The 25,562-nt window shown below is 52.7% G+C and overlaps 1 protein-coding gene across 1 annotated transcript in view; it reads right to left on the reverse strand.

The window, feature by feature from the left end:
- Positions 1-1,474: 1,474 nt before the first annotated feature.
- Positions 1,475-25,562, reverse strand: part of TMPRSS2 (transmembrane serine protease 2) — a 44,108-nt gene continuing 20,020 nt past the window's right edge. Inside the window, exons 6-14 of the mRNA XM_030888670.2 lie at positions 24,437-24,563; positions 23,894-24,004; positions 16,530-16,573; positions 13,770-13,941; positions 11,642-11,817; positions 8,884-8,979; positions 5,721-5,863; positions 4,608-4,760; positions 1,475-2,952 (exon numbers count right to left, since the gene is read on the reverse strand). Coding sequence (XP_030744530.2) covers positions 2,941-2,952; positions 4,608-4,760; positions 5,721-5,863; positions 8,884-8,979; positions 11,642-11,817; positions 13,770-13,941; positions 16,530-16,573; positions 23,894-24,004; positions 24,437-24,563 — 1,034 coding nt within the window. The 3' untranslated portion in view covers positions 1,475-2,940. The remainder of the gene's footprint in view (positions 2,953-4,607; positions 4,761-5,720; positions 5,864-8,883; positions 8,980-11,641; positions 11,818-13,769; positions 13,942-16,529; positions 16,574-23,893; positions 24,005-24,436; positions 24,564-25,562) is intronic.

The raw sequence follows: 25,562 nt of genomic DNA on the forward strand, positions 1-25,562 counted from the left end.
CTAATAGGGTCCTATGAAGACCCAGTTAGGGGTTGGGGGTTCTTTTGTACATTGAAGGGGTTCCCTGGTCCCCACTCTCCCATTCCTCTTACATGGGATTTTGTGGGATGAGAAGTCCCTTGAATAAGGAACCGATCTCCATCTAAAGACAAGCTCTGTGTTTTCAAATTGGCAGCATTCTCTGATCCTTAATCCACACTGGTGTCAAATTGGGTCCCAAAGCACGGGGTTTTATGAGGGTGAAAGAGGAATGAGCATGAGGGGAGTGGGGCTCTGGTAAGGCGAAGAGACGGAGAGAAGGCGGTGGGCTCTGAAGGGAGCAGGAAGCCCAGAGAGGAAGAGTGGGAACAGCCAGAGGCAGAGCCCACCCACCCGACAAGGTTGGAGGGGGAAGGTGAACACGAAGCGGGTGGCGATGAACTGGCCGGGTGGTTACGCACCTTCTCTGACTTCCCGCTCCACGTCCAAAGGGTCTGAAGGTCGAGCTCAGAGTCCCGGTCACTGGTCTTCCCTCTCCGCCGCTCCTCATGCACAGTCTTTTCTGCCTCAGCACCAGAGGGCATCTCGTCTGGGGCTGTTTTCATACAACGCTTCCCAACTTTTTATTGTACAGGAGGTGATGGTTGACAGAGACTGCAGTCTTCTGTTCAGCTACTCGCCCACATTCCAAAGGGGCACATCCGCTTTGCAGCACCCGCCATGGACCACTGCTCGTGCCACACCCTCTGGGTTGCCTGTTCCTCTCCTGCTTCCCCGGGCCCTGGAAGGTGCTGCCCTTTTGAGCTTAAAGGGTTGCTTGTTCTAATGCAGACTGTAGCTGGGTTTCAGACCTGAAATATAAAGGCCATCGTCCTGCCCCTTCTCTTTAGCTGCTACCTCCTGGTTCCTCAGAGTTCCCCATGTGCCTTCTTGGTATCCCCCAACCCCCTGCCTGTTCCCCCTCCTCTGCTGCTTTTGCTAGCCTGTTCAGTCTTCTTTAAATCTCACAAGGGTTTGACTCAAGATACTCTCTACCGATCCTGATTTCTGTCCTCAAGCACTGGAAAGGCTCACCACACTGTCCCCTCCCACCCATCCTCACAGATAGCCCGGATGTGAGGAAGCAGCTCTGGACACAGTAGCCAGGCACACAGACAACTGGAGACAGCACTAAGGAGTGGGATGCTAGACTCAGTTTGGCTGGACGGGAGGGAGAAACGGCTGGAAGATACTTGGTGCTATGGGACTGAAACCTCCAGAGAGGTTGGAAGGGATGGAAATGATCTTTCCGGGGTCATCCTTGGGACATCCCAGGGAGCAGATAGGACCAGCCAGATGATAGGTGTGCCTCGTCTCCACTTATATCCGCCCCACCCTGTGAACCCCACCCCACCCCCAGGTCTCACCTCTGCTGCACAGTGACCACCCCAGTATCATTCCCACAAAAGGAAATACAGATGGAGAACCTCAGAGAGTCCAGCAATATTTGTTTTTGGGGAAAAAATCATATAATTTATTTCACAATTGAATGTTCCAGGTTAAAAAGATACAAAACAGAAGACAGACAGCGGCTGATACATACAAGGAAGCACTGGGGAGAAGTGTTTCCATCAGTGTCACAGAGGTGCCCCACCCCTGGCATGGGAAGCAGGCACCTGGCAGGGTGGTGGGTCTGCCAATCCCAGGGGTGGCATTCCCTGGCTCAAGGTGGCATGCACAGGCTGCCATGGCACCGTGCCTCCAGTGAGGGGAAGAAGTATAGGCACTGGGCCTATCACTACATCCTTGGAAACCAGTGTGGGTGGGAAGGAGGCGGGCAGAAGAAAGCTGCCCTCCAGAAAGGGCCCTGAAGTGGCACACTGGGCAAACGGCGAGGGTGCCTTCCCTGCGGTGGAGATGAAAAGGGCAGAGGGGGGATGTCCTGGGGAACTCCAGAATGCATCTTCTCACCCCTGCCTGAGACGCAGGCCGTCCTCTGGAGCACATTTCTTTACAAACACTAAACTAGGAGCCAGCATTTGGAAGGAGTAGCTCAAACACACCCTGGCTCCTGCTTGGCAAGGACCAGGACAGGTCCCACGGAGGGAGTGCAAGTGACCCACTTAAAGGCACGAGAAGACTCCACCTGAGTCCTGAGGTAGTTACCCGTCGGAGCACTGCCTGCAGACAGGGCATCCTGCGGTTAGTAGACATGTGATGGGGCAACATAGTACCCAAGGGCCTCCCTTCCGAGAAACTAGGGCACACAGCGTTTGGGTGGGGGTTGTGAGGAAGGGGAGGGGAGCAAGGCTTGTCTCCTCTTGACACAACACAATGCGTCAGCAGCTGGTGGGGAACTTGTGGGGTCTGGGGTGAGCTATTCCATCCCAGGTCCAAGGGCTCTGTCCAGGCTCACCCCCCAGCAAGAGCAGCAGGGCTGTTGCTGCCGCAGGAGCAACCCTAAGGGCTGGTTCCCTTCCCTCCAGCTACCATCTAGGGATGAGTAAGGGGGCCCAGAAAAAGACCAGCAAGCCCTTCGTGGGGGAGGGGGGAGCCTTTCTGGGCCTGCAGGTCCCCCAACTCTCCCTCAGGGGTACATTCCCTTTTTCGTCTCAAGCCATCCAGCAGCCGAGAACTCCCCTTGTCCAGTTCACCCCAGTGTAGGCCCCTGAGTGGGTGCAGCAGGGGGCCTCCAGCCCTCTCGGTCACTCCCCTCTGCAGGCCCTGACCCTCTGACCCCAGGCGCCCACATCTGTGGGGCCGCCAGCCCTCTGGAGAGGCATCGGGGCCCCCACGCTATGTGGGGGAGAGTGGGTCTCCAAGAGGGAGCCAGTGGGGACAGCACCCAGTCAGCCAAGTTCAACTGTTTAATAAAATGAAAGGACCTTGGAATCATCGCTAAGAACACATGAAGCCCGGGGCCGAGATCACAGTAGCCCCTCATCTCCTTGTGCTGGGAAGGGTGGTTCCTGGACTCACACATCAGCCGTGGGCCTGTTCCCAAAAGGAAAGAAATGGAAAAGTGATGTTATTTTTTTAAAACAAAAAGGTCTCACTCCCTGCTACCCACCCAGGGTAACACGCGGCATTGATAAAGGAAGTCAGTCACGAGCCCCAGGGGCTGACCCTACTGCAGTCTTCCCTTGGCCCAAAGCAGGGCTCCTCAAACTTTTTAAACAGGGGGCCAGTTCACTGTCCCTCGGACCGTTGGAGGGCCGGACTATAGTTAAAAAACAACAACCAAGGAACAAATTCCTATGCACACTGCATATATGTATATATGTATATATGTGTGTGTGTATATATATATGTATATATGTGTGTGTGTGTGTGTGTATATATATATATATATGTATATATGTGTGTGTGTGTGTGTGTGTATATATATATATATATGTATATATGTGTGTGTGTGTGTGTGTATATATATATATATATATATATTTCAGGGGCAGGCCAACAAGGCTTGCTTTTATTGAGTGACTGATCAATAGAGCTGCCAAGGCCACTCTGTACAGAGAAGAGAGGGGCAGTTTATTTCTGGTCTCTTCCTCCGTGGACGGCGTCTTGATGACCTCTTCTTCTTGGCCTGGAGTCGCTCTCTCGGCGCTTGCGTGCTTCCTTGCTCTCAGACCTGCGCGCCTCAGCCTGCTTAGCCAGCAGCTTCTTGCGAGCCTGGTCTGCCTTCAGCTTGTGGACGGTCCATGAGAATTCGCTTGTTCTTAAACACGTTCCCCTTCCCCTTCAGGGACAAGCTGTGATACATATGGCGGTCAATCTTCTTGGACTCCCGTTATCTCCAGAGCCGCTGGCGCAGAATCCTCATCCTCCTCATCCACGTGACCTTCGCGGGCACGCGAGCATCGGCAGTACCCTTTCGCTCACCTATGCCCATATGCCTGCCCTTTTGGCGGGCTAGGGTGTGTTTGCAGCACCGGGCCGAGAATGGAGGGTCACCAGCTTGCGGACGATAAGGCCCTCGTTGATCAGTTTCCGGATGTGCTGACGGGAGTTGGCATTGGCCATTTATTTCATTGGTCTCCTTGGGGTCCAACCAGACTTTCTTCTCGCTGCAGCGGAGGACGCTGGAGGCGAGCCTCTTCTGAAGCCGGAGCATACTCAGGGCTGCAGCCGCAGCACCGAAAGGCGCACACACCTTATTTTGAAGTAAAAAAAACAAAACGGGCAAAAACACCCAGCGGGCCGCATGTGGCCCGCGGGCCGTAGTTTGAGGACCCCTGGCCCAAAGTGTGGGTCCAGAGACTTCCAGCCGCTCCCTACCCAGGCTGCTTTGCTTCACCCCCCACTTCCCTACCTCCCAAAGCTTGGCCCAGGGGGCTGGGGTGGGGGTGACTGCACCAGTTGATCCAAGACCAAGTGTGGTCAGGAGGGCACCAAAGAGACCCAGGTTCAATCCCCTGGGCTCTGGACCCTGGGGAGCTAAGCTGTGGACTTGTTCCCAAGTCCCAGAGACCACCACGACACTGGTTCACAGTGATGGGGACTTTGATGGAGGCAGGGAAGCCGTGCTAACGTGGACTAGAGGTTAGAAGAGCCAGCCGCCTGACTGCAGGGCACCCTCAGGGACATCCGGGCGTTGGCGGCTGCAGTCCATGAGAAGTGGACGGGAAGGAGAGGGGAGAAATTACCCTCATTTGCCGGTAAATCCAGTCTGTGAACACCGTCACATTTCCATACACTCCGGGCCTGTTCGCCTTGGCACATCCAGATCCCCAGCTTGTGTCCCCAATCAACCACCAGATATTGTTCTTCAAGGTGACCAGAGGACCTCCGCTGTCACCCTGGAGGGGCACGGGACAGAGAGCAGATAATCAACGCACAACCCCTACACAATGCTGATCACAGAGGGCTCATAAGGCTGTGTTGGTCAGGGAAGGTTCTGGGGTGGCTAAGGGGGTGTGGAAGTGAGGGTTCTGGACTCCAGGGACCCTGAGGGGAGTGTGTCAGTGTGTGGTCTGAGTATGCTTGGTGTGTGTGTGAGGTGGGGTGGGGTTCTGAGAGCATCAAGGGAGTGTGTGTAGAGAGTGAGCTCTGAGGATGTGGAGGGGAGTGTGTATTAGTGTGGGCTCTGCAGCACAGTCGGGTGTGGGTGTAGTGTCTCTGTATAGAGAGGCACAGGTTTCTGATCTCCAAGAGGGGGTAATAGAACTATAATAATGGAGTGTTTAGGAAATCTTCAGAATTTACAGATTCTACTAAGGACGAATTTCAATCGACATCAGTTAACAGGCATTTTTAAAAAATGCAGTTCATCTTTTCAAGTGGTCAGAGTACTCATCTCGGCCCAACTGACTCTTTGGTACAAGACCAAGCATTCCCAGAGGAAAGCAGCGGCCTGTGGGTTTTCCGCTGGAAGCGCTTGCTCCTGCCACCCTCATGCTGGTGGCCACCACGGGTCCCCAAAGGACCCAAGCCAGGGCCACACCCAGCTGAGGTGCCTGTCCCCTGGAAATCCTGTCTCAGGGGGTTTCTGCCTGCTCTGGCCAGCTCAGCGAAGTAGACTCTCAGGTCAAACAGGTGACCCTGGGAGCTCAAGCAGTCGATGTGCTCAGCTGCTAATCAGAAGGTTGGTGGTTTGAGCCCACTCTGATGTGCCTCAGGAGAACAGCCTGGTGATGTACAGAGAACAGTCAGCCCTGGACAGCCCGAGGGGCACCGTCCTGGCGTGATGCCGTGGGGTCAGCTGAGGTTGCCGCGGGCAGCCCCAACTTTACCCAGGCTGGATAAAGAACCACGCTCACCTGGCAGGAATCAACGTTTCCCTGCAGGTACCCTGCGCAGATCATGGCGGGCGTGACGAGGTTGTTGTAGACGTATCTGCTGTTACAGCTCTGGGGCTCGATGAGGTGCACCTCCGCTGCATTCAGCACTTCAGAGGTTTTCCCTGTGCACACAGGGCAGAGGGCACTCAGGGTTGCACCTGCTTGACAGGCACATGGGACCTCCCCCAGGAGACCACCACCTCAGACACTGCGCCCCTCCTTTCTCCCTCCCCAGCCCACCCTGTGGGGCCTGGCTGAGTCTCGCATCAGGAAACATCTATGACTGAAGTGCCCACGGTTCTGGCTTGACTGTGCCTGGACTGGTTGAAGCTTTGAGTTCCCCCGGAGGTGCCTCAGGAGAAAGGCCTGGCCATCCACTGCCGACAGATCAGGACCACTGAAACCCCGTGGGGCACCGTGTAGATGCACACAGGGTGGCTAGGAGTCGGAACTGACTCGATGGCACCCAACGATCACAATGTTCTGCTAAGAGACAAAAACCACCCCTCCACCAAAGCCGTTCCTTTGCGTATCATGGTCACCTGGGGGCACAGAGAGAAAGCCCAGGATCTCGGAAGAGCAGGTCCAAGCTCTCTGTCTGACATGGTGCAGGCTGCTAGGGTCAAAGACTTGGGCACAGAGACTCAGAGGAGCAGCACCTAGACTGTGGGGTGCCTCATCCTCCTCTGGCCTGAGACCCTGGAGCTGTGGGACAGAGCAAACAGGCCAGCTGGCCTCCTGGCCCGCAGAGACAACAGCCAAGGAGCCACGTGGCTGAGGACTTGGCTGCCGGCAGAAGAGAAGCTTAGCTGAGTACCAGTGACTGTATCCCACCCCATGGCTGAGAGGCTGAGAGGCTGAGGACCAGAGAGACTGGGCTGCTGGATAAGAAGAAGTGTCACTGTGGACCACGACTATCCTTACTGTTTACCAGTTCTGACCCGTGCTAACTTATTAACTTTCCTAATAACCCCCCCTAAACACGAGTATGTCAGCAATACAGAGGAAGGCCCTCGGGGAGCTGGATTCCCCCTGTGGCTGCAGCAATGGGTCCAAGCATAGGAACAATGGTGAGCATGGTGCAGGGGCCCATCCCAGGGGCGCCATGGGTCAGTCCAAACCCGACAGCCCCTGACATCAGCACGGCCTCTGCCTGGTGTATGGCCATTGCAATAAATTCCTGAATCCAGCATCGGAGGCAGGGATCATGGGAGCAAGGGCTGTGGATGGCATATGTAGAATGGATTGGCCCTGTAAAATGTCACCTAAACTACAATGGATACAAGAGGTAGGTGGGCCTTCCTTATCCTGGTTCTTCAGCGTGTGACAACCCCTGACCATCACCTGACACTCCCTGTTCTACAGGCAAGCACACTCACTCCATCCTGAGTCCTTCCAGACTCGAGCTGTCCCTCTAGAACAGGGCAGAACTGCCCTGTGGGTTTCCGAGACTTTAAATGTTTACGAGAGTAGGAAGGCTCCTCTTTCTACCACGGTGGTTTCGAACGGCTGACCTTACAGTTAGTAGCCAAATGCACAAGGCACGACACTAGAAGGGCTCCTGTCAAACGGCCACAAAAGCATGCTGTTATCTGTTCATGCCCAGCCCACACGAGCTGCCCTATTACACTGCTTCCCAATCAACCATCAACTGAACCGCAGGAACTTTCTTTGGACCAGGTGCCTGAATATTCACCACCATCTCCCTCTCTGACACCCTCCAATCCCCCAGACCTAATACTCTTCACCTGGTTTTACAGGATGGGTTTGTTCTACGTGGGCCCTGAAGATTCCTTTACAAGTAAAAGATGCAAACAACACACAAAAGAATTCTTCGTGTCAGCCAGGGTTTCCAACCCAAGGCCCAAATGCAATAGCCCGGATGCCTTCATCCGGGAAGAACAAAGGAACTTGGAATGAAAAGATAATGGCATTTTCTCATGAACTTGAAGGCTCCTTATATGATACCTAAACGGAGGCAAATGCTAAGTGTGGGAACCAGGCATGTCTCCTCTGGAGAGGCTGCGCCCAGCCACTTGCTGGGGTGATTCTGGGGGAAGGACGTGGCATCAACATTCTGCAAGTTCAGAGTTCATGGTCAGGGTGGAGACTTCCTAGGCTGCTCTTACTCACAAGAGGCTGCAGGCCCAGGGATAGGGCTGCCCCTGGGAGGGTTTTATTTTATTTTTTAAACATTTTATTAGGGGCTCATACAACTGTTATCGCAATCCATACACACATCAATTGTGTAAAGCGCATTTGTACATCATTCTCAAAACATTTTCTCTCCACTTAAACCCCCGACATTAGGTCCTCATTTTTCCCCTCCCTCTCCGCTCCCCCCTCCCTCATGAGCCCCTGATAGTTTATAAATTGGTATTTTGTCATAACTTGCCCTGTCCGATGTCTCCCATCACCCACTTTTCTGTTGTCCATCCCCAGGCAGGAGGTTATATGTAGATCCTTGTAATCAGTTCCCCCTTTCCACCCCACATCCTCCACCCTCCACCCTCCGGGCATCGCCACTCACACCACTGGTCCTGACGGGATCATCCGCCTCTAGTTCCTAAATGCTTCCTCCTCCCCCACTATCATGATCCCAATTCTACCTTACAAGTCTGGCTAGACCAGAGGATGTACACTGGTACACATAGGAAATGCAGAGGTTTTATACACCATATATTTCTGAGCCATTACGCGTCCACTGGAGACCCTGAGTGGGACTAATGCACACACCACTGACCAACAGGTGGGAGGGTCAAGTCCACTGAAAGGCACCTGCGTAGAAAGGGCTGGCGATCGACATCTAACATGGGAGACCCGGAACACCCTGAAGTCAGCTCAACTCTGACACGCACGAACGAGACCGGTCAGAACCAGATGGACGGCACTGGGTTTTTGGTTTTTTCCACATTTATGAAAAACAGTTTCTACACCTGGTCCTGTGTGATCTTACCCAGAACCCGGTGTGTCCTATAGGACAAGGAAGAGGGTTCCCATTAAACAAGCGGGAAAAGTGAGGCACAAAGAATGCATGGCTGGCCCAAAGTCACCAGGGTGAAGGCGTCGCCCGCCCACTTCCAAAGCCCAGGCTGCTCTGTTCCAAGCTGCTGGGTGGGTGCTCGCGTGCCGAGAGACTCACCTTTCTCGTGGGTGGCGCCCCATCCAGAAATCCAGCAGGTCTGCGTGGGCTCCAGCATCAGGCCCGGGTTGGGCAGACACACGGGCCTTATTCTGTCTGTTAGAAAGAGAGGCAACGCAGTGTTTCAGGGAAGCCTCAGGGGACAAATTCCCCTGGACCTCTCCTAGGCAAGTGCCACTGAGCCCAAGGAAACATCTCAATTCCAGTGTGGCCCAGTGCACTCACCATCTGTCCCTGCCGGGCCCCTCCTTCCAGCAGGGAGTGAGTTGGGATAGATGTATTCAGAGTTATTTGCTAGCAAAGACACCCAGGAGGCCACGACCAAAAAAAGCCCATGTGTACAGTCGGTGCTGAGTAATAAACACACGTTGAAGGGGATCTGGTGGCATAGAGGGTTACATGCTGCACTGCTAACCATGAGGTCAGCATTTCAAAACCGTTAACGCTCCACGGGAGAAAGAGATGAGGCTTTCTACTGCTGTAAAGACTTGCAGGTTCAGTCTGGCTAGACCAGAGGATGTACACCGGTACAGATATGAACTGGAAACAGGGAATCCAGGGCGGATGATCCCTTCAGGACCAGTGGTGTGAGTGGTGATACTGGGAGGGTAGAGGGAGAATGGGTTGGAAAGAGGGAACCGATTACAAGGAGCTATATGTGACCTCCTCCCTGGGGGACGGACAACAGAAAAGTGGGTGAAGGGTGATGTCGGACAGGGCAAGATATGACAAAATAATAATTTATAAATTATCAAGGGCTCATGAGGGAGGAGGGAGCGGGGAGGGAGGGGAAAAATGAGGACCCGATGCGGGGGGCTTAAGTGGAGAGGAACTATTTTGAGAATGATGAGGGCAATGAATGTACAAATGTGCTTTCCACAATTGATGTATGTGTGGATTGTGATAAGAGTTGTATGAGCCCTTAATAAAACAAAACAAAAAAAAAAGAGTTGCCGTTTCAGAAACCCACGGGGGCAGTTCTACCCTATCCTATAGGGTTGTAATGAGTCGGCATCGCGGAATAGCAGAGAGATAGTTTAGTTTAGTTAGTTAGTTAAATAGACTCCAAAGAGCCCTGCTGACCCAGCAGTGACATGCTCGCTGGGCCGCTAACCAAAAGGATGGTGGTGGGAGCCCGCCCAGTGGCTCCTCGGGAGAAAGCCTGGAAGAAACTATAGCCAAGAAAGCCTTCTGGGACAGTTCGACTGTGTCACACGGGGTCGCTCCACAGTGCCCAACAACAACAAACTCTCTGGAGCCACTCCTCTAGCACGAGAGTCTGAACCGCTGGACTGTGGCCGGCTGGTCTGTCGGCTTTGTTTCTAAAGTAGACTCTAGGGGGCGGTGGTGGTTCAGTAGGTGTAGAATCCCATCCTCCTTGCAAGAGACCCTGTTCCTAATCTGTCAGGTCTTGTCATCGAGTCAGCCTCGAGCCCCAGCGACCTCTGGGCAACAGAATGAAACCCTGCCGGGTCCTGCCCGCCTCCCCATCGCTCCGTTCGCTGCAGCCACTGCGTCTCTCCATCTGGTTGCGTGGAAGCTTGAGGTGTGGCTAGGAAGAAAAGCCTCGTGGTCTCTTCTGGAACCCCGACACCAAAAACGTTATGGGTCCCAACGGAGCGGTGAGCCGCTGCAGCCCCAGGCGGCATCCACCCTGCTGTCTCTGGGTGGTCCTTCACGTACTTTGGAAGTGGGAACTTCTAGGGTCACTGCAAATCAGGGGCCAGCTTCATGGCAGCAGTAGGCTCAGGGACAAGCTTGTTGGCGTTTTACCTTGACCTAGTGTTTTCCCTTCTAACAAGGAGACCCAGTTCTAGAAAGCCGCCAGCATGTGGTGGGAATGCTTCCTCAGACCAGAGCCCTTCCTTTGTGGATGGCATTTTCTATGTATGTAAATCATATCCCAAGCAGCTCACGGGAAGGCACTCATTTTTATGTCTGTACCCGTGTGGGGCTAGAACATTCTGGATCCTTGAGTGGACTGGCTCATCTACTACCATCAGGTCGATTACGACTCATGATAACCCTATAGGACATGGCAACCCTATAGGACATGGCAACCCTAGAGGAGGAGGGCTGCCTCTGTATCTGTCACTCTTTATGGGAGCAGACAAGCCTCATCTTTCTCCTTCAGAGCGGCTGCGGGGTTCAGACAGCTGACCTTGCAGTTAGCAGCCTAACACATAACCACTACACCACAGGGACCCCTTTGGGCAGACTAGAACAGGGAACCAAATAAGAAGCTAGGGAGTAAGGGAGAGGGTTTTAAATGATGGTTAGTTTGAAGTTTCCCACTTTGGGATCTTGTGTGTATGTGCAAAAGAAGGTATCATTACACAGGCTAGCGGAGTGGCTCTGTTGCCGCCCAGAGGAGATCTGACAAGGTCAGGGGACCTTTGTGGTTGTGGCTGATCTCACAGTTAAAGGGATGCTGCCAAATGGCCTACAGCACCAAGGCCAGACCCCCTCAACAAAGAATTACCGGGCCAGAGATGTCCACCGTGGCCCACAGAGGAACTCTGGGGAAGACATCCATATCTACCGGCTAAAAATCACTGTGTTCAACAGAGGACAACCTAGCACTCCCTCTTTCTTCAGCTTGATGCAGGTACCTCTGCAGGTGACCCAGCCCCTGCCCAGCCCTGCTCTGCCTTCTGCACCCTATCCTCACTCAACTCCCTTCCTCCCGGTTACCACAGCACACCATCTATCTCCTAGAGGCACACCTTCCCTGGGCCCGAGGAACCAAGGAACGTACCACTGAGGGTCAGCGGGGTCTGCAGTTTCATCAGAGCTACGTCATTGCTCTTGGTCTTGGCATCATAACTCGGATGAGAAATGACCTTTTCAATCCGCTTCCCACTTCCGTAGAACATGAACGACTGCTTCAAAATCCCCGCAAAGGCCGTCCAATATCTCGGGTTGGAAAGAGGTCTGGAAGAGAATGAGAAACCACACGCACTCCCACAGGAGCTCCAAGATCCACAGTGGTTGTCAGCGGCCCACGATGACTCCCCGCACCACGCCTGGACAGCTCCCTGGCCCGCCTCATCCCCATAGCTGGTTGGCGATTGACGCTGTGGTCCACAGAGTTTTCACGGGCCGACTGTTGGCAGCAGACAGGTCATCAGGCCTTTCTTCCTAGCCCATCTGAGTTTGGGAGCTCTGCTGAAATCTGTTCTGCATCACGGCAGTGCTCATGCTCCCCACGGGGTGGGGTGAGTGGGGGTGGGGAGCACGGAGAAGGCTGATGGCCGAGCATGAGACACACAGGCTGGCCTAGAACCTGGGTCTCCATCATGGCGGGCAGACATTCCAATGCTCTAGCACCACTATCCCCGTCAAAAATCATACACCGGAGCCAAGATTCTCAGAGGTGGTATGGCTCACCTCAGAGCACAAACAAGACTGCTAAGGAGGGTCTCAGCCTCCCCCCCCCCCCATCCCCTATCCCTGCACTTGACCCCAGCCTCATCCCCTGCACTCCCCTCTCTCCACACTTGACTTACCTTTTAGCCTGTCCCTCTCGGCACCATCCCACAAGCCCTTCACACTTTTAAGAACACATTTTCCTGTGCCTGAATCCCTCCCTTAGCTTCCAGGGCTCCTTCTGGCAGGACTGGTCTGACCTTTACACACCTGAGCATTGCCTGGCACACAGTAGCTACTCAGTAAGGTCACCCTGATGACTAGACTCCAAGGTGTAAGCCTGCCAGGCCAGGTAGGCCTTTTATCAGATGCTTCCCTTTGAACCCAGACCAAAGCAAACCTGCCACTGACAAGCCAAGGCCACCTCATGGCACCCCTCACATGCTACAGAGCCCATGGAAGCGGATCACCAGGCCTTTCTTCCGTGGTACTGCCATCCAGTACAAATAGCTTGTCCCACCCAGCGACACCTTTCTCTTTTATCAGGGCATCTCCTGTCCTAGAAAGCCAGCCAGTCGGGTGGAAATAGGGGGTGGTTTCCTTCCACCTTCGCACTGGCCCTTGAGGAGCTGGGGGGCACACCTGTTGTGCAGGTGCAGACACCAGGGCCGGGGCCATGAATCCACTCTTGGGGGTTGAGAGGAGGGCTGCAGCCAGAGCCAAGATTGAGGTGGGAGAGCCGTCAGCTGAAGGTGGGGGTGAGGGCAGGTGACTCCAGCCGGGAGGGTGGGTGTCCAGGCTGAAGTCCCCTCCTGGCCCCATGACATCAGGCTTCTCTATCCACTCCCTCAGTGGTCTGAGACTTGCTGCCCATATATTGCTGTGCCAGGGCTTAGAACATCTAACACGCACCCTGATGGCATAGTGGCTATATGTTGGGCTGAGACCCAAAAGGTCAGAAGGAGCTGAGATCCACCAGCTCCTTCAGAGGGAGAACAATGGGGCTTTCTATTCCCATAAAGAGTTCCCTGTCTCGGAAACCCGCGGGGCAGGTCTACCCGCCCCACAGGGTCACTCTGGATCTGCATCAACTCCATGGCCAGGAGCTGGGTTTTAGGTTTGAGCCCTGCTCTCCCTGGTGCCAAGGGCTCTTAACAAGGGCTGCAGAGAAACTTCAGGTGGGGCATGTGCGCTTCCATCCCGGTTGAGCATGCACTCCCTGCAGGTGAGTGTCCCAGAGAGATCAGACTGCTCATGAAGATGGTGGCTTCCGTGAGCCGAGAAGATACCAGGGTGGATGGGATTCTGACTACCAGTGTGAGCTGGCTGTCAAACATTCTCCCTTAGTGACCAGGGCATGCGCACAAGAGGCCCGCGGTGGCCCCTCGGGAGGCAGAGCACTGTCCCCACAGCCAAGCTGAGGCAGGCACGCTCACCCCGGCTCGCCCCCACTTAGGGTAGGCACTGGCTCAGCCCCAGAACACCCACCCTGCCTGGGGACCCGGGGTGGGACTTACTCTTCCACACAGTGGGCGGCCGTGATGATCCACTCGGGGGTGATGATGGAGCCCCCGCAGACGTGCACGCCCTGGACGTGCAGGCTTACCTGCCAGGGCCAGTCCCCCAGGGCGGCGCCCTCGCCCCCCACAATCCGGCTCTGGCTGGTCATTTTGGCTGTGACCCCACACTCTGAAGCGACAAGCACAAAGGACACCCGAGAGCCGGTCAGCACACACCATGGCTGCCCTGCGCCCCAGCACCCAGATGCTCAGTCCCGAGGCCCCTTTCCAAGGAGGGCAGAGACCACGGCTGCTGTTGCCACCTCTCCTTGGTGAGGCCGAGGGAACAACAGAGCCTTGTAGGGAACCCGGCCATCACAGGAACCCTGTCTCCAGAAAACACGTGCTAGAATCCTAGTCCGTGTGGATGTGATCCTGTGTGAGAAGGGGGGTTTTCCTTGTGATGTGAACGAGGTGCAGGGCTGTCCTGGACCTAGTCACTGAGCTATACCAAGAGCAGACTTGGCACACAGACACAAGGAGGGGGAGGGGCAGACATAGAAGCAGCATGGGGATCAGCAAGGAGCCCAGGGACACTGACTGAGGGAGACAGGACTAAGACACAACATACCCTCCTGGGCACAAGTCCTCCATCAGGCACTTCTGAGATTCCAAGCATGCCCTAGGGAGGAGGACCCTGGGGAACCAAGGGGCCCCGGGCACCCCAGAGGGACTGACAGTGTTTGGAGGTCTAAGGATGAAAACACTTCAGCTCCAGAAGGGAGGGGTGAGTGAGACCGGGCCCTCCATGCCCACCGAGTGCCAGTTTCAAAGTGGGGGGCTAACATCAATGTGAGGTTACTCCTAGAGGGCTGGGGTGCTGGCAGCCCTGAGGGGTGGGGATAGTTATGCAATGAGTGTGAGCCAGGCGAGGGAGGGAGGTTGGTGGGCAGACACTCGGGTTCCAGGAACTTGTGCAGAGAACGGCTGCATGTCCACAGGCAGAGCCCTCCCCACGCTGCAAGGGAAGCCAGCAGGTGTCCTCACCCAATGCTTCTGCCACCATGGGCCCCCTGACTGCTGGCTCCTTCCCCCAGGAGGGCAGCAGGAGGCCCCTCTCTGGGCAGTATCTGGGCAGTATCAATGGACGCCTGGAGCCAGAAGACTCTTCAAATCCCTCACCTCGAAGTCTTTGCCTGGCTGTTTCCGCTCAGCCTGGACTGTCTTAGCATGAGGCATCCCCAACTCAAAACCAAGCCAAACTCCCCGAGGCTGAGTCAATTCTGACTCACAGTGAGCCTCTAGGACAAGGTCGAGCTGCCCCTAAGGGTTTCTGAGACTGTAACTGTTTATGGGAGGAGAAAGTTCTCCTGAGGAGTGGCCGCTGGTGGCTTGGAACTGCTGGTCTTGGGGTTCGCAGCCCAGCACACAACCACTCTGCCACCAGGGCTCAGTTACCACGCCCTTCTGACCAGAATCTCTTATGTGTTGTATTAAGCATTTTGGCCTCTGTGCTTGTGGCTGCTAGGTGCTCTGAGGATGTGATGGGTGAGTGAGTCCCTGAGCTGCCAACCCCAAGGCCAGTGGTTGGAAACCACCAGCTGCTCCATGGGGAAAAGATGAGGCTGTCTACTCCTGTAAAGGTGGAAAGTGTTGCAAACCCACAGGGAAGTTCTACACTGCCCTACAGGGTGGCTTTGAGTCAGAATCGACTGATTGCTTGGAGGCTGGTTTGGTTGTATGCCTGTGCTGTGAATTCTGATGGAAGGGATTGAAGTCTCCCCTCCATAGGAGGTGTGAAGCACGCCACCGCCTTTTGTTTCCCAGAGGGGTAGGGTCAGATGGACAAAAACCACACCTCCATCACATGGCCATTCCTCGGTGTGTGAGGGCCATCTCAGAAACACACACACATCCCAGGACCCTGGGAAAAAGAGGAGCTCCACCTGGGGAGCCCATGGTGCTGATCTCTGAAGTGCTGGAGGATGAGACCAGAGACACCTGAGGCTGCAGTGTAGAGCCCATGGGACAGAGCAAAAGCCAAGTAGAGAACAGAGGCCGAGGCCAGGAGAGACCATGAGACGGAACAGAGGAGCAGTGCCAAGACCTTGAGACGGTGAGGCCAAGCACTTGGCTGGCTTCCTGGCCCCTGGAGGCAGAGGTCAAGGTGCCTTGTGGCTGGGAGGCTGAGGAGTGGAGCTGAGACGGGGCTGCTGGCTGAGGAGAGCTGTTGCTGTGGACCAGTGAGTGCCTCCTTACTGTTCTCTGATCCCGGTGTGTGGCCTCTTCTCTTCCCTAAAAAACTCCTAGAATGGTGAGCATCGTCTGTGACCATGTGGCCATTGCAATGAGCCGTGGAACCTGGCACAGAAGTAGAATTGCCAGGGGAGGGGAAAGAAAGGCGGAGGGGGAAGGTATACCTGCCCTCTGCCTCATGGCAATAGGGAAGCCGGAGGAAGTCAGATATGCACCCCCGCCCCCACCCCATGCCATTTGCTCAAGGCTGGAGGGGGTCGAGGCACAAAGAATTGGGTCGTGTCAGTGACTCAAGATGCCCCATCCTCGGGCGGGGCTCTGAGACCAAGGCTGAAGGTCATGATGCAAACAGGTGCTTCCTGGGCAGGGTGTGTGCGGACAGGGAGAGAGACAGACGCAGGAATCCATCCCAGGCTGCTAGCCCACCTCCCTCCCCGCCCCTGCATCCCCAAAGACACCTTCTCTAAAGGTACGGAGGATTTCAGGTACGGAATGGAGAGAGGGACATTGAGAAGCACTTACCTATACACTGCAAAGAAACCACCATTTTAGAAGAACAGAGGTCGCTGGAAAAGAGAGGGGGAACTTTGGTCACTTTAATGCTTAAAAAAGGAAGCCTCATGTGGCTCTCCAAAAGAGTTAGACAGGAACATTTTCTGTCAAGGGCCCCATTCCCTATCTCCCCCCAAACAGAAGGCCCCACCGTGCAAGACTCCGATGAGGCAGGAAGGTCCATACAGCACAGTGAGCCGTAAGATCCAAAGCCCCCATGTCCCAATCCCACCTGTGCGACTTTAGGCAAGTGATTGAAATCTCTGTGCCTCTGTTTGTGGATCTGTAGGGTGGGGTAGGAACAGTACCATCGCAGAGAATGAGAACTCACTCTTATAGTTAGTGATCATTTTTATTCCTGGAATTGGAAATTGCCCTCTAACTTTCCAAGGAAGCCACTCAGAAATGCCTGGATGCCCAAGGCTGTTTACATTTCTGTCTCCTGTGACGAGTGACACAGCCAACAGGAACGAGCTTGGGGACATCATGTTGCATGAAACAAGCCATGCGAAAGGACAGATGTTGTATGATCCCATTTATATAGAATATCCAGGGGTGGGTGGGAAGGGGAGGGGAGGGTCATTACATAGGGGTGGGTGGGAAGGGAGGGAGGGTCATTACATAGGTGGCGCCGAGTTCCTGTTCCAAACAACAAGAGCAACAACAACAGACTCACTGCCATCGACTTCAACTCATAGCGACCGTGTAGGACAGAGTAGAAATGCCGCTGGTGGGTTTCCAAGAATGTAACTCTTCATGGGAGTAGCAAGCCTCATCTTTCTCCTATGAAGTGGTTTCTGGTTTCAAACCACTCCCCTGGAGGTTAGTAGCCCAACTCATAACCCACTAGTGGAGAATTCATTGAATTCATCATTGAAGTGGATAGCCGAGGTGGTTATACAGTATGGTGGATGAATAATAAATGTCACTGAAGTTACACATCCACATGAAAACATCGAAATGTAAATGTTTGATCGTATATGTCTTAATCAGAAAGAAAGAAACAAAACACCCTTTGCTGTTTACAACAGAAGAATGGCTACACTAACGGTGCTGCATGCACGTGAAGGAGGGAGGGAGGGACGGAGGGACGGAGGGATGCCATGCCTGCTGAGGAAGGACAGGGAGTCTGGGTGCATCCTCACAACATGGATGCCCCTGGACCACATGATGCCGTGTGAAATCAGACCGCCGTGGACAGCCAACTATGAGACCACTACTGTACAACACTTTGTACAAGGGAAAGGTTTACCAACAGAAAGGATCGCTCTCTGAAGGTTCCCAGGGAGGAAAGGGGAAGGGGGGGGGGTTAGCTAAAGGATGGATGCATATTGACTAAGGGGGAGGGCAAGGCAAGACTCACTAAGGGGAGGCCAGCACAAAACGAATCATCGAGGCAAAGGGAGACTGGGAGGAGCACAGAGTGAAAGGCCACCGAGGTGAACCCCATTCCATGCCCCATCCTGCAACAACAGCGATCCACGAGTGCACGCCCATCTATGCTCCCGACACAGCTGGATGGTGAATGGAGCCACCCTGACCAACATATAACAAGAGACACCAGCCAATCCTGTACCCCGGTGCACATGGAAAAGAGTGCTCCCTTCTTGGGATCTAAACATCAGAGGTGACGGATGAAAAGGAAACAATGAATAAATCATTGTGCATGTGTGTGTGTGTGTGTGTATGTGTTTGTCCCCCCCACTATCTTGAGAAAGTGGGAGACAGTCCCTGACAGCACTCCACCGGGCCTGAGCATTTAAAGTGCCCAAGGTCACAGAACACCGATGGCACACAAAGCCACTCTGGGACTAAATGGATCCAGACAAGACTAAGCCCACTGGGCAACACTGAACTTGGGCATCTGGGGGTATCCCAGTGCCCAGGTTGGGTGCCATGGAATACTAGGACACTGAGTCCTGCATCTTCGGGGAGCACAGCATGCTCAGTGAGACCCCATATGGGAACTCCCCTGGGTGAGATGCACTCCCTCAGACCCACTTGTTACCCGAGGACTTAAGTCAGAAAACACACGGTGTCTGAGGAGCAAGACAGCTGTACCAAGAGCGGTGCACTGTTGGTCGGCGGACAGACAAGGTCTTGGTACATCAACACCCTCTCTGCTGTGTTAGATACGTATCATTCCGGCATCCTGTGGCAGACATTCTGTTTTATTCTGTTTATGCTTGATCATAATAGGGTGCATCTCAGAAGCGTTATGATATTGGGGGTGGCCACCCTCTTGAAGTTAGACTATTTGTTGTTCTGTTTTTTCGGTAAATGACACCCAGGATTGATGAGCCTGGACAGCAGATAGAACAAGGGTTTCGGGGGAGGGGGGTACAGTGGTGGGTGGAGTAAAAGGGCAATGGTGTCAAGGAGTCTCTGTATTAAAACAATGTCTAGAAACTGAGTGTGGTGGCACTTGTACAATTCTACTCGACATGACTGAACTATGGAATGATATGATATATGTATTAAATCCCAATTAATAAAGAAAAGAAAAAAGCTACCCACAAAGGAAAACCAAAGTAATAATAATACATTTTTTTGTGTTCTGCCCCCCCAAAAGTGTGTGCAAAATAGAATTAAAAGATAACAAAATTTTCTCACAAATTTTTGAAGCCCCCTCATATTCTTAACACCTGCCAACATGAATCAGAACTGACTGACCAGCAACTCATAACAATGCATTTTTAATGTCAAAACGTTGATCTAGTCATCCTTTCTGACCCCGTTGGTCTACAATACCACCTCTAGCTTAAGGACACATAGTTATAAAAAGTAAGGAGCTCTGGTGGCGCAGTGGTTCGTCTCTTCTCCTAATTGAAAAGATGAGCGATCTGAATGCTCAAGCCGCTCCCCGGGAGAAAGACGTGGCAGTCTGCTTCGCAACAATCGCAGCCCCCGCTCCCCCCGAGGGCAGTGCTAGTCCGCCCTGTAGGGTCACTGCGAGTCTGGACTGGCAGTGGACTTGTTTGGGGGTTTGATAAAAGTATGTGTCGATTATTATGCATGCTAAAGTGTTATACTGTAACCATCAAAGCCCATTTCAGGGTTCTGAAGCAAGGGAATCACAGGTGTACAGTTTAGAAAGCTCTCTGATTGCAGGAGACGGAAGTCAACTATTAACGCTAGAGCCACATCAGATGTCAATCATTGTAGTACTTGGTTTGGAGAGTTTCTTGAGCATGTGCAGTGATGCCGGACTAGAGAAGTTGTGGACAGCTCTGCTCCAAGTATGGTTCATGGATTTCCGGGGTCCCCAAACCCTTTCAGGGGAACTGAGAAAGCAAAATGACTTTCATAATAGTACGAAGGCATGATTGGCCCTTTCCACTGTGTCAACATTTTCACTGACCAACAGCTCTCTACTGACATGTCAACGTGAACCAAGAAAGTGGCTGCAAACTGGCCCAGGGGTCCTATTCTGCACTGCCCCCCACACCCACTCACAGGAAATGAAGGACAATCCAGGGCCTGTTTCAAGCTGAGTGCTCTGGGTGGAACAGTTAGAAATATTAATGATATTCCACGTGACAGCATGGGAGGTGTAAGGAAAGCACTCCGAATGCCAACGCACGACGGCTTCGGTGGAAAGGGACTGTGTGATTGTTTGAGTTGCAAGTGGAAGTCATTGTTTTTTTCACGGAACAATTGGAACATCATTTTGGCTTGAAAGAAGAACTGACAGTGGGCAAAGACAGTTGTCCAGGATTGCGTATTTTACTTGGCAGATGTCTTCTCTAAAATGAATGCTGGGAGCTGATACTTCAAAGTAAACAACTGACTGGATTTGTTGCCAATGATACAATTCATGTAGAAAAAAATTTTTTTGAAACTATCCACTCTCATTTCCTTCCTTTTCTTACATCATAAACTTCACACTTTGCCAATTTCAAGAACTTTTTATTCATGCGATATTAATGAATATAATTTTTTTGTACTCCATAATTAAATGAACCAACTTTTGGAAACTCTGCTTAATGCTGTAGATTTATATTTTCCAAATGGCCATTTTTAATTTAATACTACATGTGATGTTACAAAATCGTGCCTGTGTAAAAAGAACCATCCAAAATATAAGACAGGTGAGTGGACTTTAATGTATCAGAATACATGAAGTTCATTGATAGGATTTCAAATTCTACATCACAGCTAACCTTTAAGAAACCATCACTTGTTGAATTTGCTGCCATCCCAAAGGAATAGCCATAATCACTTGAAAAAGCTATTAAAATATTCTTCCCTTTTCAAAATAAAATAATAAGCCCACCCTTTTGTCATGTCTGGAAGCCCCAGTGGCTTAGTGGTTACCTGTTGGCTGCTAACCAGAAGGTCAGTGGTTCCAAACTACCAGCCACTCCTCGGGAGAAAGGTAGGGCAGGCTTTCTCCGGCTGTAGTCACAGTCGTGGAAAGCCACAAAGGCAGGCTCTACCTTGTCCTCTAGGGAAACTGTGAGTCAGAATTGAGTCGATGGCATTGAGTTTCCTTAATGAACATGTCTGAACACCGGCCTACAGGTGGTCCAATTAGGGCCCAATCACAGGTGTGACTATGTAGCACCCCCTGCTGTCCATGATGGGAGACTGCTGCTCTTTAGGAGCTGTCCCTCGGCATGAGGTCCACCTTCCAGGAAAAAGCACGTTTCCCTGTGATAGCGTGTATTTCCTGAAAGCATCCAAGCACAGCACAACCCTACTCTCTGGGACCTCCCCCAGATCACCTGCTATGAGCCCCAACGCTAATACGCAAAGCAAGCGCACTGCCATCGAGTTGAAAAGCATCCTAACTTCCTTAAGAAGACACTCCTCCCTCCCCCCCAGTGCAGCTGGTGGCCACGCTACCAAGAGTCCACAAACCCAACTTTGCTCAATGACAGGAGGGTCCCAGCACCTGTAGTTGGAGGACAGTGACGGTGCCGAAGAAGAAACGGTCCCAGGAAGAAAAGATGTTCCCTACGAACCACAAAGCCACCTGTCCTTCACCTGGAAACCCTCCTGAGCAGCCAGAGACTCCATTGTCAAAGGATAACTTCTGAAAGGACAGAAAGAGTCGAGGGATCCCACACCTCCCCACACAATGACAGTCTCTTCCTTCTTCCACACCGCCTTGGGAGTTCCCAAGCTCCAAGCCAGAGGATGGCAGGCCCCTCTGCCCCCTCCCCACATCAGCTCATTTTCCTTGGCTCTGAGATTTCAGGTGCAATCCAGGAGGACAAAGGCACATTCAGTCTTTACAAACAGTGCCGGCAGCTATGTTGCTTCCAGGGCAGGCAAACCGCAGCCCTGAGGTTTTGATGGGCACAGGTGCACTCCATCCTCCTGCACCCAGCCTGGAATATTCCCAGGGACAGCCATCCCTGAGGCTGATCCAAATCCCAGACACCTCAACGAATGTACCCCGCTTTTCTGCCTCCCACTCACAGAAAGGAGGGTCCTGTGGTTAGTTCATCTGCCCCAAACTGAGCACCTGGCATCTGCTCACAGCATGGGTCAGGCCAGCTACCTGGGGATGGGCCCCCAGCCCTGGGAGTGACCAAAGTTCATGTGCAGGCAAGGACACAACATGTACCTTTGTGTTCAAGAACATTCTGAGGTCTTGAAGGCAGTGACATCTATCACCATGGAGTCTTAGAGGTGTGGTAGGCTAGCCACTGAGCTGCGAACCACAAGGTCAGTGGTTCAAATCCAGCAGATGCTCCACAGGAGACTGGTAAAGCTGTCTAATTCTCCAAACATGCGAAGTCTGGGAAACCCAAAGGGGCAGTTCTACTCTGTCCTGTGGGGTCATCATGAATTGGAATCGACTCCATAGTCGTGAGTTTGATTTTGAGATTTTGAAAATCATCACCAATAGGATTTCCCAGCACAAAGAGCAAACCCTGATGCATATTCTGGGCTTGAGTTACTAACAATGTGTCAGTGTTGGCTGGTCCATTGTAGCAAATGGACACAGGAAGGCAATTAATAAAGGGCTGAAAATATAGATGAGAAACTTTCTGTCATCAGAGGGGCCCTCAACACGTTTGTGGACAAATGGAAAACAACAACAACAAACTCATCACTGAGATTGTTTGATGAACCAAACTCATCACTGAGATTGTTCCTCCTCATTACGACCCTGTAGAATAGGCAGAGCTACCCTGGGGGGTTTCCAAAACTGTAACTAGCTTTACAGGAGCAGGAAGCCTCAGTTTTCTCCCATGGAGTGGCTGGTGGGTTTGAACTGCTCCTCTTGTGGTTAGCAGCCCAACACATAACCACTACACCACCAAGGCTCCAATGGAATGAAAAGATCATTGGAGTTCTTCCACAAACTTTTTGGGAAGCTTTCTCATGTTTGTGTATTCCTAAAACTGCTCTAAAAAAATAAAGTGTATTAAAAAGAAAAGGAAAAAACCCCATTCAATAAGAATAATTGTTCTAGAAAGAATGTCAATATTTTAAACACAAGCAAAACAAAAATAGTAAAAAACAACAACAACGAAAACCTAGCTTGAGCAGACACTCTTACTGAAACTTCTCAAGAATTACATCACCAAGCACAGGACGTATTGTTTGCCACCACTCCCACTCCCACTCCCAGACACCCAGTGAGCTGCCCTGCCGATCAAGTGTGGCCCAGAGTGTGGCAGATACAGCGGCTGGGACCTGTGGGTGCCCACAGCCTCCTGGAGGTGGGGCTGAGTCAGCCTTCAGGGGGACCACAGCCGCTCACGGAGGCCACAGCTACCTCATTACAGGGTTTCTGATGTGGCCACGAGGCACACACCTGCCAGGTAGAGCGACTCATCCACAGGACCTCCCCATGACTGTGAGGACAGGGAAAGTCCACCGAACTCCAGTAGTCTCTCCCACCCAGAGCCCAGAATGTGGCTCGGCTGACACAGCTGCGCATGGGTTTGGAGGGGGGTGGCGGTCCCTGGGAAGCAGGACTCTCAGTGTGACACCTGAGCCAGTCTGGGCATGGTGGTGTGCATCCCTCCCACTAATAGGGACTCCCAGGTACTCTCTGCGACTCCAAAAGCCACTCCTGGCCATCAACATCTGGGAGAAAATCCACAAAATAGAATCCCTGATTTTGTGACGTTACCCAGTGTCACCAGGGACCATGGGCTAAGTGGAAAACTGAACTGTGGCTGTTTCCCAGGAATATGCTCAGCCATGCTCAGAGCAACCACTCCGGCGCTAGAGTTTAACCTCCTTCCAGTGAGATACTCATTCACATGCAGAATTGCCACTTCGAGAACTCTCCTTGGACAGTGAGTGGTCCCGGGGCCCCTGCTGCTGGGGCTCACAGCCCACCTTTTCTAGGGATGAATTCCCAGTACCTGTGGAACAGTCTCTTGTACAGATCGATGTTCCCGGCACTGGTGTTCAGCTTCATAAAGCTGGTGGCCCCGCTGTCGTCTACTACACCATGGCTCAAGTAAAAGTTGTGCCTGAAAAGCAAGCATCCACAACAGAAGATGTTATTCAAATAAACGGTTAAGTCTCAAACAACCCCAAGTCCGATGCCAGCTCGCAGTGGTTTGTCTGTGCACAGAACAGAATGTAAGTCTCTTGGCAAACAAAGGGACAGGTTCCGATCGTGCACTGCACTGGACACAGCGTGGGCTCAGGAGAAGGCAGGGTGTAGCGGGGGTGGGGGTTGGGGAAGGAGCCCACGTGGGTGAACAGTCTGGCCACTGTGCCCAGCAGGCTAGCTTCTGCCTACTGCTTGCAAGGGAGCTCTTCTGCAGAGACAGCTGATCCGGAGTTTATGTGGCCACAGAGGAGCAGAGAGAAAATGTATTTTTCTTATGCTCCTGCTTGTGGCTGTCATTGTCACAATGAAGACACTACCCATGTGGGACACAGAGGGCCACACTCACTTGTAGCCCATGTCTCTGCAGGCGGCCCGCCCGTAGTTCTCGCTCCAGTCATCCTGGCACACGGGGTGCCAGGACTTCCTCTGGGATGAGTACACCTGCAGGATGAAGTTGGGTCCGTAGAGGCGCACTGAAGGGGGGAGAGAGTCTCTATGAGGGTGTGAGGGACAAAGAGTGTGGCACTCCACCACACAGCACCGTGCCATCCAGCATCCCAGCACACATCATGCCACTCAACACAGCACCGTGCCATCCAACATCCCAGCACATATCATGCCACACAGCACAGCACCGTGCCATCCAATATCCCAGCACACCACGTGCCACACTGTACTCCACCACACAGCACAGCACCATGCTATCCAGCATCCCAGCACACCACATACCACAAAGCACAGCACTGTGCTATCCAGTATCCCAGCACACCACACTATGCCCAGCAACACAACACAACACCATACATCATACAATGCCTCACCTTAGCATACCACACCACACAATGTCGCATAGCACAATACTAAAAATTCCAAGCAATAGCATATCACCACACAGCCTCACGCAACACTATACCACACTGTACAATGCGTCAGCACATCACACCATACAATATAACACCATGCCGTACCACACACAGCACAGCCCACCACCATACATCACCGCACAGCGAGCATCGCCACCACACACCAGACAATGCCAGTCAGCACCACACCATACACCACATCACACACCACTGCACCACACTGCCACACAGCATCACAACCTAACACCACCCCACCCCACACATCACAGCATACCACATCATACACTGCCATACCATATCCTATCACACCACCACACAGCCTTATAACAATACCAAGCCATGTGGTACACCACCACACCACAGCACACCAGACAACACAGCATCACACAACACCAGACCAAGCACTCCAGGAAACAGACCACCACACAGCCTCGCACACCATACCATGCCATACAACACCACAAAACACCACACCGCCACATAGTATTATACAACTGTATTAGTCTTGGTACTTTAGAGAAACAAATCTACAGCAACTCACGTATAAGAGTTTTATGTAAAGAAAGTGTGCATCACGAAAACATCCCAACCCAATGCTGCCCAAGCCCA

Source organism: Echinops telfairi, unplaced genomic scaffold (assembly GCF_000313985.2).
Source record: "Echinops telfairi isolate 266 unplaced genomic scaffold, ASM31398v2 ScPeMD7_7469;HRSCAF=8507_0, whole genome shotgun sequence".
Lineage (NCBI taxonomy): Eukaryota > Metazoa > Chordata > Mammalia > Afrosoricida > Tenrecidae > Echinops > Echinops telfairi.